Genomic DNA, 13,298 nt, shown 5'->3' with positions numbered 1-13,298 from the left:
CCTCCCCCCACCCCCCTCCTCATCCCCATCACATCACATCAGCATCTCCAACCTGGATCCAGTCCACTTCCTCTCTGCCGTCTGTGACTCTGACCAGGCTGCAATGGAGCTGTGTATGTGTGTGTATGTGTGTGTGTGTGTGTGTGTGTGTGTGTGTGTGAGGACATTTTGGCCAGTTCTCACTTTCTCAGACCCCTTCCAAGAGGGTTAAGACTTTATAATAACGAGGTTATTATAATTAGGTTTAAGTTAGGTTAAAGCCCCAGTATGTAGGAATTCCCCCCATCTAGCGGTGCGGTTGCATATCTGAACGTATTCTTGATGTTGCATTCACGTGAAATCGGGCAGACGTCAGACAGACAACAGACGCTGCATGTAACGGGATAAACAAGCGTCTATGTAAACAAGTGGTCCGCCAGCACGAGGCAAAACAATACAGGCGTGACAATATGTTGTCATGGTGATGTGGTATTGTTTTACCGTCTTTCTCTCGTGGAGTAAAATGACATCCGGTTGGTTTGCCGACGGCCGTCTGCCTGACTGCACCTGAATGCAACACCAGTGCCTCCGTCCTTCCTCACACTACACAGTGGTGACAGTTTTAACAGGCCGAGCCGACAGCTCCGGTGAGTTTCTATGGTTACCTACAGTCACGCTGCCACTGAACGTAAAAAATGGCGATGCAACATGGCCGCCTCGGTTCGGTGCGCCCCCCCTTGTATATTTGTAACGACTTGTAACAACTCATTCTAAGGTACGAGAAAGCTTTCATTTGTATGCGGGTGTGATTCGACTTCAGTGAAATACGTATTTATGAAAGCAATATTTGATTTTTGCTAATAAAAAGCCAAATAAGTTACATACTGGGGCCTTAAGAGTAATGGTTAAGGTTATAGGCATTTGTTTTGGATGGTTAAAGTGACATTGTGTAACTTCTCCTGTTATCTAATCACGAAAATTGGTTATTTCGTTCAAAAGTCTGTTTTTCATTAATCAGTAATCCCCCCCATCAACAAACTGAAGTGTTCCTTTCAGCTCTGAATGAGCCGTTCATATCATTCATATCTCCATGGAGCGGGTAAGCTCGGTGCTGCTGCCATGTGGTGTCGCCATGTTTTTAACGTTCAGTGGCAGCGTGACGGTAGGAAACCACGGAAACTCAGCGGAGACACCGGAGCTGTCGGCTCAGGTCGAGGTGGCGTCTGTGAAAAGTCACCGCGGTAACGCAGTGAGGAGGAATGGAGCGTTACACTGATGCTGCATTCACCTGCAGTCGGGCGGACGGCCGTCGCTAACAAACCAGATGTCATTTCAGTCACAGAAGTCCAGAGAAAGCCGGTAAAACGTGGGTCTGGTAAACAATACGACATCGCCATGACAACATATTGTCACGTGTATTGTTTTGCCTCGTGCTGACGGACCACTTGTTTACATAGAGGCCTGTTTATGCCGTTACCTGCAGCGGCTGTCGTCCGTCTGCCGTCTGCCCAATTTCACGTGAATGCAGCATGAAAATTACTACTGAGGTGCTTGTGATATACAACCGCAACGCTAGATGGGAGTAATTCCTACACAATGTACCTTTAAGGTTATAGGGTAAGGGGCTAGCTAGGGAATACATTATGTCAATGAATGTCCTCACAAAGATAGCCATACAAACATGTGTGTGTGTGTGTGTGTGTGTGTGTGTGTGTGTGTGTGTGTGTGTGTGTGTGTGTGTGTGTGTGTGTGTGTGTGTGTGTGTGTGTGTGTGTGTGTGTGTGTGTGTGTGTGAAAGGGGAAATGAAGTCATGCAGCTACTGTCAGGACAACAACAATGAGCTCTGGTGCAACGTGTGCGTGTGTGTGTTTATGTAACATGTGTTGGTGAGCGTGTGGCGTGAACGCAGTCGTCAGTCAGTCAGAAACAGCTTGTTAACCTCTGCGTCCATCCACCGGCGTGTTGACTTTCCTGCGCTCTGACATCACATCACACGCCGCAGCTGCAGGTTGAAAGTTGCCGACCTCACATGTACGGCCATATAATAATAACAACCCCTTCCCCCGTTAATGGCGCGACCTCGGGGGTAAAAGTTGAGGGGGTTAACAGGCTCCAACCGGCACAAAGGGTCTTATCGGGGTGAGATGTGATGTGAGCCGGTCGGACCACGCATGGAGCGAGCTGACTGTCACGTTACGTCACGATTCCTAAGCAGCTCCCACTCACTCTGCTGTGACTGGACGCCGCTTATCAGGGGAATGTCCCTCTATGTGTGTGTGTGTGTGTGTGTGTGTGTGTGTGTGTGTGTGTGTGTGTGTGTGTGTGTGTGTGTGTGTGTGTGTGTGTGTGTATGTGTGTGTGTATGTGTGTGTTGGCATGTTCAAGTGTCTGGATTCACTGGTGTTTATGTCTGTGTTTCCTAAGAACAGACTCTGGACACTGATCTCTGTGTGTGTGTGTGTGTGTGTGTGTGTGTGTGTGTGTGTGTGTGTGTGTGTGTGTGTGTGTGTGTGTGTGTGTGTGTGTGTGCGTGCGTGCGTGCGTGCGTGCGTGCGTGCGTGTGTGTGTGTGTGTGTGCTCGGGGCTTTTCTCACCTTGTAGCCTTTAGCTATCAGGAACTCAGCCAGGTAGGAGCCGTCCTGAAAAGAGACAAGAGAGAAAAAAAAACTTGAAAAACCTGTAACATGGTATTTTAACATTCACAAGTATGAGGTTCTTCTAACTTAATTCATTTCACATAGCATCGTTTTCTATCATCTGTATAAAAACAGAAATCTGATATTTCCATCTCTGTTTCCTCTTTGTCCTCTTTTAAATGACATCGTCACGAGTCGTTTATCTCGAGGAGCTTAATTTCTAATATTCAATGACCGCTTTGCATGAACATCTATTGACATGAGCATCATACAGTAGATTTAGTTGCAAACAGAAATGTAATTTTTATTCATCTGTTTCAATGTTAAATGTCAATAATCCAATCAGCATGTTATTGATTATTTATTATTCCAGTTTGAATTGATTCATTCAGCTTCTTGTGTGTTTTACAGTGAAGCTTTTTTGGAGCAGCTTCCTCTTCTCCTCTATTAGAGCTGACAGACAAACTCCGCGGACTAATATCTGTATCTTTCAGGGACTTTAACAACTCTTCTTGTCCTTCATAGGTTGTATGTATTATTATGTTCAGGCTTATACTATAATATTGGTATATAATGTTTAGAAAAAGACAATTTAATTATTAATAAATTATTTCTACCACAATTAATGGTCAAATTTTTTATGATTGTGACATGTCAAACGAAACGCTGCAACACAACCAAAACAAACTATTTCACATTTAAGTTAATGCAAGACATCAAGATATCACAGAATGACAACATCCACACTGCAGCCTTAATTCGTGCTCCTTTCAGATTTCATTTTAGATCTGATTTATTCTTTTATTTTTTTCAAGTGTCTGTTCACATTATCTTTAAAAGAAATGGCCAATATTAGACTCCGGCACGAACACGGGAACAGCAACGTCAGGAATAGCGAACATGCAGGCCACAGCTGTGTGCGTGCACTTACAGGTTACCGTGCAGCAGTGGAAGCAGATGTGAACAGTATAGGAGAAGGTTCAATATGACCCAGATGTGTCACCACAAAACAACACCGACTACCTGATTTGTTTGTAATAAATAAATAAAAACGTGGATTTTTGAGCGCAGTCTCGCTTTACATTTCATTTCTAAACCCTCTGCAGAGTCATATATCACCAGCTGTTTTAAGAGGGAAATGGGAAATCTTGTGTGAAACTGGCTGGCGCAGTGATTAGCTGGAAAGTAAACCTGTATATTGTTCAGTCCGTGACACATTAATGGACATGAAAAAAAAACTTTAAAAAAAAAAGTCTTTCACGGAGCTGGAACACAACCTTCCTGAAAAACCTGCACGCTGCGGCCTGGGATCATTAGGTGTAACATCCACATGAATCAGGAGCTTTTGCCAGACATGGGGCCAAAGTGTGTGTGTGTGCTGTGTGTGTGTGTGTGTGTGTGTGTGTGTGTGTGTGTGTGTGTGTGTGTGTGTGTGTGTGTGTGTGTGTGTGTGTGTGTGTGTGTGTGTGTGTGTGTGTGTGTGTGTGTGTGTGTGTGTGTGAGAGCGAGCCCTGTCAATAAGGTCTTGTTCCCCTCACCCATGTTACTCCTCGTCTTTTTTCCCTGCTCAGACTTTCCAACCGCACATTCTGGGGCACTCTGGAAAATTCCGAACCAGTCATGACATTCATCGTTCAATCCCCCTCACATGTGCACACACACACACACACACACACACACTTGTACGCTCACTCACACTGCCAGCTATAGCCAGCCCCCCATGCTTCCTCTCCAGGTCTGGGGGGTAACAGTGGAGGTGAAGGGGAAGAGAGAGAGGGTTGAGGAGGAGCTACAGGTTGGAGGAAACCCAGGAAGCTGCAGGGGACGGTCATGTTCTAGGCCTCGACACGAGAGACACCGTACAGGTACATACAGCCTGCACACAAGATTAACTACAAGTATAAAGTGTGAAAAACATCACTCTGCATCTCTCTACTGAGGACGACACATATATACTGATGTTTGGCCACAGGGGGGCAGAAGAAAATAAGCAGACACACACTGAGCTCTGCAGGTACATTACAGTATAGTGCACAGTGGGTTTACAGTATGATCACAACTGTATTATTTTCATTAAACGATTCATCGATTAGTTGTTTGGTCAATAAAATGTTAAAAAAAAAAAATGTTGACAAATGTCAATCAGTGTTTCCCAAACCACAAGATGACGTCCTCAAGTGTCTTGTTTTGTCCACAAACCAAAGAGAGACTCGGTTTATTATCATAAAGGAACAAAGAAACTATAAATATGCACGAAGCTGAAATCAGAGAATTTTGACTTTTTTTCTTAAAAAACGACCCAAACCGATTATTCGATTATCAAAATAGTGGACAGTTAATTTAATAATCGATTATTGTTCGAATAATCGATTAATTATTGCAGCTCTATCACGGCCTGTAATTGTGATGGTATACTTTTTTGCAGTTATTTATAAAGTCTTGCAGCTGGTATCAAGAAGCCATGTTTGTAGTTTGGCTACTGTTTAAGAAACTGAAACTGAACTACAAATCAGTGTTATATAAGGATGAGCATTTGTTTGTTTTTAATGATTTTTGATGATGATCGGGGTATTTTATGTTTTGATATATAAGTATGGATTAGAGGAAATGTCAACTGTGCATGAGTTGATTACCATACTGAAATAAAATGAATAGAAAACAATGGGAGCATAGTTGAAGGAAACATTTGGCTTGGATTGTTAAATGTGTCATCTACTCTATAGCCATGTACAGCGATTTAACCAAATTATTTTAACAATTTTTTTTCCTGTCTCAGCTCATGAAGTTTGCTCAGTTTTCCTGGAGACGATGACCAGTTGTCAAGTCATGCCTGTCATGTGGATTTAGTCATTTGTTGAACAAGCTTTTTTTCACCACAGACATTTGGTGCAGTTATTTACTCGTCACTAGTCATAGTAAGAAAAGCACAACTGTTAGAAAAAATGAAATATCTCAGTGAGCAATGTTAAGTTATTACTATTTTCTATTTAATTTGATTCAATATACAAATTATTATTACTTTATATTTAACTTTTCCTGCATTTTTCCCTTTATAATGAATGGAGACGACCTTTAAACTCTTCAAAACCTGAGACTCTTTGCACACAACGACTGGTACAATATATCAGAACACTTTCTTTTACAGACTTGCCTCAAACCTTTAAACTGTTCACAAAACTTTCAGCTATTCAAGCAAGATTCAACTTATTGATATCTCCAACAATTATTGATTAGTGACAGTTATTCATTCACAGTTTTGGCAGTTTCCAGTTTATAATGGGTGTGTATTGCACAGAATGTACAGGGCTAGAGAAGATGACATCATCGCTAGAGTGACAGAGGGTCTAAAGATTGTCAGAAATGTTTCTCTTTAGTTCGTCCTCCTGGCCACAAATTAAATCCTACATGCGTATTTTTTTCCACAGTTGTAGACAAACTTGTTGTAGTTCTTATACTCCGCCCTCAAAGCTGACAGGCTTAGAGAATCTGAACTGTGAGCCTCAGAGTGATGCCAGTCTCTCAATCCGCTGCCCATTTACTCCAATACAAAATAAGGAGCTGATTTCCTAAGAAAAGCAGACGTGTCCTCTGTTTTTAAACTACAAAACCCTTTCTCCCATACATTTCTATGTAACCCTGTGTGCCACATGATAACTAAGCAGGTATAATCACCACTGCAACCTCTGAAGGCAGGCTGACACACGACAGACAGATTGATTGACAGGCATAACCAGTATGTGTATGGCATCATGTGACCGATGACTAACGTAAACGTGCTCAAGTAGTGAAGCAGGTCACACCAGACACACCTACTCTCCTACATAATGAAGATATATATGTTAAGATATATTAATATCACATATAGACACAGTTGTACATCCTCTGGATATATTAAGATATTTATGTCAAATCGCCACTGTGAAATACCTAGGCTACATAAATACATTTATTTCTTTAATTTAATATTTATTTATTCATTTATTTATTTACGCACATTTATGGTTCAGGATGTGGAAATAAATGCATATCCTGCATCTCTGTATCTTAAAATCTGGAACAACGCAGTAAAACTCGCACACCTGGCAGCACAATGCAGCACCAACACACAACGACACACAAACACTAACTCTAATCAGTTAATTCTTAATTAACTGATTAATTCTTCCAGTCATCGTGTCATACATCAGTCTCAGCTCCTTTATGCCAGTGTTCAGATTGAGATGATCATGTGTTCTGTCTTTACAATGAGTGACTCTTGACCTTAAGGTCGTGGGTTTGATTCCCACGTTAGCAGAGACCCTGTAACCCTTTTTTAAATCAAACTCATCATATATATTTCTAAGTACCACTTCCATCACTGACCTTATCTTGTGGTGCATGGTGGCTCTGTGGGAGCACCCTCAATTTCGTTGTACCTTGTGCAAGGATAATAAAGGCTATCTTATCTTATGCACTGAAACAAAGCTGGATGAGCCTTAAAAATGCTAAACAACTCAAATGCCCCACTCAGAGTTATAGTTATGCCCTGGATCTACAGCTGAGATCATTTGCAGCTTCTGCAGGTTGAGCTCTCTGGCGGTCAGTTGGCATTAGATGCCCAACCTGTTTCTGCCTGACCCAAAAAAAAGGAGGGGGGTTGTGTTGGATTGGATTGGGGGTGGGGGGTTGGTGGGGGGGGGCACTGGCAGCCCCTCGCCCGTCCCCACGGCGTTCAAAGCTCCAGCCGGTGTCATGTTTTCCTGCCCGTGTGCCAGGGTCAAATCGTTCCACGCCAGACCAATATGGAAAACAAGCCTGAAGAGCTGCAGCTCTGTTTCAAAACAAGAGGCTCCTTTGAGGGCATGTTAGCCCATAAACCCTGGCCTCACCTCGCTGTTTCCTGTTATGGGGAGTTGGGCGCTTGCTGGGAGCAAAGGACACACACACACACACACACACACACACACACACACACACACCTACATGTTCACCTGCCAGGTCAATGCCATACCACAAAATCCCTGAAGACTCATTCTGGCCTTTGGCACAATATGATCTCTCTACTCTGTAGCTGCACTGAATGAGAGCCAAAAGGCTGCTCCAGTAACAGGAGGGTGAAAGTTAATTGAAGTACAGGACAATGATTGTTTCATATTTGCATACTGCTGTTACGCCTGAATAACTCTTCTGATATTGTAGCAGCCAGGATCGTCTGCAGGGGGAGCACAGCAGGACAGGGACAGGGACTTAAATCTCCTACTGAACTAAACCTTGAAACATTGTGTAATAGAATTAAACTGGGCAAAACCTGCACATTCACATTCATGTGTATAGGTTATATTTTTATTGGAGGAACTATTTAAAGGGACAGTTCAACATTTTGGCAAATTGGCCCATTGCCATAAACCCTATAGTTTTAGGAGCAGGTTAATTGTCGGTGCAAGCTATTTCTAGAACGGCGGAGCAGAGCCGCGAGCTGCTCAGAGCTACGCTACGGAGGCTAATAGAATTTCTTGGTTTCCCTCATCAGACTCATCAAATACACAATCCAACAACTCCACAACGCTCTGGTGGACAAGTTGTGACCTGCACATTCACCACGCTATGAGATAATAATGGAGCGTTAAGAGACAGAGTTGTTTTAGAGGTAAATTCATGCAAAACCACTGATGCGCGTTCCCGTCGGGGGCAGTTTTTCGGCAAGCAGTCTCTGTATTTGCCTCCAAAACAACTCTGTCTGGTAACGTTCTGTTATTATCTCATAGCGTGGTGAATGTGCAGGTCACAACTTGTCCACCAGAGCGTTTTGGAGTTGTTGGATTGTGTATTTGATGAGTTTGATGAGGGAAACCAAGAAATCCCATGAGCCTCCTCAACGTACCTCTGAGCAGCTTGCGGCTCTGCTCCGCCGTTCTAAAAATAGCTTGCACCAACAATTAAAGGTAACAAACCTACTGCTATGACTATAGGATTATGGCAATGGGCCATATTGCCAAAATGTTGAACTATCCCTTTAAAATCCCTGTGAGAAACTTTACAAAACTACACAGAAAATAAATGTAAAAGAAATACATCGTCATTGAAGGAGATGAGACGAGGACGAGGTGAAAAGAAGCAGGAAAAAACTGAACATCGCTTAAATAATGTTGATGTTGGATTAAATCGGTCCATGTGTCTTAAGAAATGTTAATAATGTGGCTCGTCAGAGGAACTGCCCCTGGAGCGCCGTCATTAGCTCCAATCAACATTACCGTCGTCATCATCATTATCACATCATCATGGTGTGGTGTCATTAAGACGGCATATACGTTTCTGTATCATATGCATGCGGTCACTTCTCACTTCGACTCCCTTAACCTCATCGCTACAGTCGCTTCAGCTGCGTCCAGCGAGGAGCATCTTTTGATGATATCTTTTTATTTAGTAGAATTTAAAAAAAAAAGTGTTGGTAACATTGCTCAGAAAATAAAAAAGATTATCTACAACCACACAACTCAGCTTTTTGATCAGTGTGGAAACACCTGTGCATAGGAAAGTGCTGTTTGATGACAAGATAAAGTGGTATGAATATTCAAACCAAATCGTGCTAAAAGCTCATTTTTTCAGAAGGCGTCCATCCACTAGGCTACAGTGCCGGTGCTCCTGCTGCTCCTCTAAACCAGGAGCACTGATCTGAATCTACTCAACATAAAACACTGACTTGTAGATAAATACGTCACACAATCCCATGTGGAATGATCCAAACTATCACTTTAAAAACAAGCTATCATAGGAAGTTAAAGGCAGCTGGTTCCTATTCATGTTTATAACTTATTGTTGTATGACAACACTCCTCTCCATTGGCTCCCAGTCAGCTACCAGAATAGATTTTAAAGTTCTGCTACTGGTTTACAAATCACTGAATGGTTTAGGTGCAGAATACATGAATGACATGTTAGTAGAGTATAAACCCAGTAGAGCTCTGAGATCTACTGACTCAGGTCAGATAGTGGAGCACAGAGTTCAAACCAGACATGGTGAAGCAGCATTTACTGTAGCTGCTATGCTGCACACAACTGGAACAAACTACCAGCAGAAGTACTTTTAAATCCAGGTTAAAAACATTTCTCTTTTCATCTCTTTTTAAGAAATTTAAACTTTATCTATTTTCATTTCTTCTACTTTTTATTCTTCTTTACTCCTGCTTTTAACTTTATGTTTAATGTTTACAATTTTTTTTTAATTTATGCTGTTCTTTTTAAATGTTTTGTCTGTATGTAAAGCAGATTGAGTTGCCTTGGTATGAAATGTGCTACATAAATAAAGATGCCTTGCGTCTATTGTCAAGCATCACTGTGCATCGCTATCAGATCTTGTACTTGTGTCTCTAAGATGCATTTAAATTGTAAAAGGCCGTTTTGCACAACCTCCTTAACACATTTATGCCCTTTTTTTTTTTACTCTCTTCCTTACTTTACCTTCTAATTGTATCTCAATATGCAATTAGAAATTACTGCCATTGTTGGTTGATGTGATGATAATTTTCTGGATTATAAATTTGCTCAAAAAAAAAAAAAGTCCATCATAGATTCCCAGAGCGCTGGATGAGTTATTCTTGAGGAGTGAATTTTATAACTTTCTCAAATAACCCTTCATCCAGAGAGAGAAGAGGTGAGAAGATGTGATGTATTTGTTGGACAAGCCCCAGCACCATGGGTTTGGTACCCCCTGCTGGCGGAGCAGTGGACAACTGACCTGCACCGGGGCCTTAAACGCATCATCACAGGGCCGGCTCTGTGTGCGACCTCTGATCTGTAATTAGGTGGTTTGAGGAGGAAAAAAAGACCCCGGTCCAACATTTAAAGAGCTCGGGCCGGTGTGCGCCTGCGGGGCGTTCATTATGGGATGTATTTATAATGTGGAGTTCATGCTCGTACACGTGTGTTTATTTGTCATTGTGTATAAGCTACAAATGAATCACGTTAATGTGCTTTCTTTAGACCGCAGGCGGGAGCTGCCAAGCACGCCACCGCGCGCTCTGCAATTAGGCCTGAGATGGTTTAATGAAGCTGTAATCACAGACCACAACACACACACACACACACACAGCATTAGGGCTCCCCCCTCCTCTCTGTTACAGCGATGATCCAGCTTATATGACCGACAGGGATCACAACACACACCGACATGAAATCATCTCTCACACATTTAATTAAGTGGAAAATTAAGTGAGGACAAACTAATCACAAGACCTTCACTCACACATCACATGTTCATTAACCGTCTAAAGAATCTCTCATTATTTACCTATTAGCTGACTCGCTTTTTTCTCTTCTGAACTATATTTACAATTTAAATTAGGGCTGACCGATTAATCGTATTTTCATCGTCATCGCGATATGAACGTGCGCAATAAACACGTCACAGAAGGTGAGGTTGGTGAGGAGAGGAGTTAAAGGGATAGTTCAACATTTCGGCAAATTGGCCCATTGCCATATCCCTATAGGAGTAGGTTCGTTACCTTTAATTGTTGGTGCAAGCTATTTTTAGAACGGCGGAGCAGAGCCACGAGCTGCTCAGAGCTACGCTACGGAGGCTCATGGGATTTCTTGGTTTCCCTCATCAAACTCATCAAATACACAATCCAACAACTCCAAAACGCTCTGGTGGACAAGTTGTGACCTGCACATTCACCACGCTATGAGATAATAACAGAACGTTATGAGACAGAGTTGTTTTAGAGGTAAATTCATGCAAAACTGCTGATGCGCGTTGCTGTCGGGGACAGTTTTTCAACAAGCAGTCTCTGCATTTACCTCGAAAACAACTCCGCTAATTTGCCAAAATATTGAACTATCCCTTTAAATGAACGCCTTGGCTAATCGAATGGTTATTCATGTGAAATTTGTTGAATAGAAATGTTCAAAATATTTTATTCTATTATCCTTTTATATCTATTAAAGCAGAAAGACTCTGTATGGTCCATCACAACTCATATCGTCATCGCAATATTGAACACTGTCATCGTCATCGCACATTATCGTTAAATTACAGTAAACGGTGGGTTGAGTTTACTTAGTGCACAATAATCAATATATATAATAATATATAATATATATAATAATCTATCTATCTATCTATCTATCTATCTATCTATCTACTAACAGTTCCTCCAGGGATCAGAAATTACATCAGTTTAAATGCAATATGTCTCCTCAGCTACACAGAGATCATAAATCATATAAATAATAATAATACATTTTATCTACATACCACATACATTTCATGCCATGGTACTAGGGATGTCACGATTACTTGTTTTCACAATTAATCGTGGTAATAAACGCCACAATTAATTGATCGTAAAGATTCCTAAATACCGTCACTTTCACAAAAAGATGATGTTGGAACCTTATTGGCAGATGTGCGCAAAAATAAAGGTAAATGCACAGATACTGGTCCATTTAACTAATGTAACACTGAATTGGTAGGAATTTAAATGTTAACGTGTCATTTTTAACTTACAAAAAAGCAAAACAAAACAAAAAACGATTAAAATAAACGTAAACATTTGGTATAGATGACAATTTATGACCTGAATATTTCAAACATTTCCCCTGGGGGATTAATAATTGGTCATATATTAATAGATACTTGAAATATTTTGTGTAAACAATGAGTAATATAATTATATTTCGATTATATTTGATTTTACACATTCATAGTGTTTTGAAATTAATTAATGTATAATAATCGTGGTAATCGTAGTACCGTGATTATTTCTCTGACAATAATCGTACCAAGAAAATGTATAATCGTGACATCCCTACATGGTACACGTTAGTTAAGATCTTGCTGTACCTAACATGACAATAGGCTTATTACTGAATTAACGGCATCATCCCAACATCCAAACATGTGCAGCACTTCACTTGTGAACTGTCTCGTCTGCAGCTGAGCTGAGCGTCCATCTGTTCCTGTCTGTCTGTCTGTCTCTGAGCTGCCAGACTTCATCCAGAGGAGGAATCGGCCTTAGAGGAGCCATCAGCAGCCGTCGTTATGAGCGACAGAGGAGACGTGCGTACGCATTCTTAGCTTTATGATTATTATTGTTGGCTCTGGCTCAGACTCTGTCCTGCGCTGTTTCGCACAGTGGAGCCGGAGGAACGAGGCGAGGAGAGAAGAAGGAGAGAAGTGAATCAAACGCCAGCAAAAGATGAAGGAGATGAAGAAGAAGAAGAAGAGGAGGCTTGTACTGTAGGACCAACATCAAACGACTTGCAGGGTCGTATCGCTGTGCGGCATTGTTTTCCCAAGCAGAGGGGCTGAGGAGAGAAGTGTGAAGCTCAAAGCCAAAGTAAAGCTTCACTGTCGAACACTTGGTGGTTGAACCTGTCCTCTACATAACCCCGGGTCGTAAAAAAAAAAAAAAAGAAAGAAAGAAAACAGCGGTATCAGCCAGAGCCCCCTGCCCGGCTCTGTGCAGCTCTGCCTTGGCACTCAGGTGGTCTCCCATAACTCACACCCTCTCACCCCGATACTTCACACTGAGGCAGCAGTCAAAGATATTCAGACCGAGCAACCAGCGTGTTGCCCTGAAATTTATGAACAGTAGTTAGCCGGGCGATTTACGGCATCACTGTGACCCCGCGGCCCCGGATAGTGACTGACTTCTGTGATGGTCTATCCAGATGCCCGCAAACCACCAACCGCCCGCCTGCCTG

General features: G+C 41.9%; 2 protein-coding genes across 2 annotated transcripts in view; one reads left to right on the top strand and one right to left on the bottom strand.

Annotated features, from left to right (window-relative positions):
* LOC310985199 (tetratricopeptide repeat protein 14-like) overlaps positions 1-13,298 on the top strand; it is a 408,748-nt gene that overhangs the window by 19,310 nt on the left and 376,140 nt on the right. The window lies entirely within an intron of this gene.
* gmds (GDP-mannose 4,6-dehydratase) overlaps positions 1-13,298 on the bottom strand; it is a 191,949-nt gene that overhangs the window by 171,400 nt on the left and 7,251 nt on the right. Inside the window, exon 2 of the mRNA XM_083970734.1 lies at positions 2,575-2,619. Within this exon, the coding sequence (XP_083826860.1) occupies positions 2,575-2,619 (45 nt within the window). The remainder of the gene's footprint in view (positions 1-2,574; positions 2,620-13,298) is intronic.

Source organism: Trachurus trachurus (assembly GCF_905171665.1).
Source record: "Trachurus trachurus genome assembly, chromosome: 4".
Taxonomy (NCBI): Eukaryota; Metazoa; Chordata; class Actinopteri; order Carangiformes; family Carangidae; genus Trachurus; species Trachurus trachurus.
Note: the sequence above shows the minus strand (reverse complement) of the source record. Positions and strands in the feature narration are given on the sequence as shown.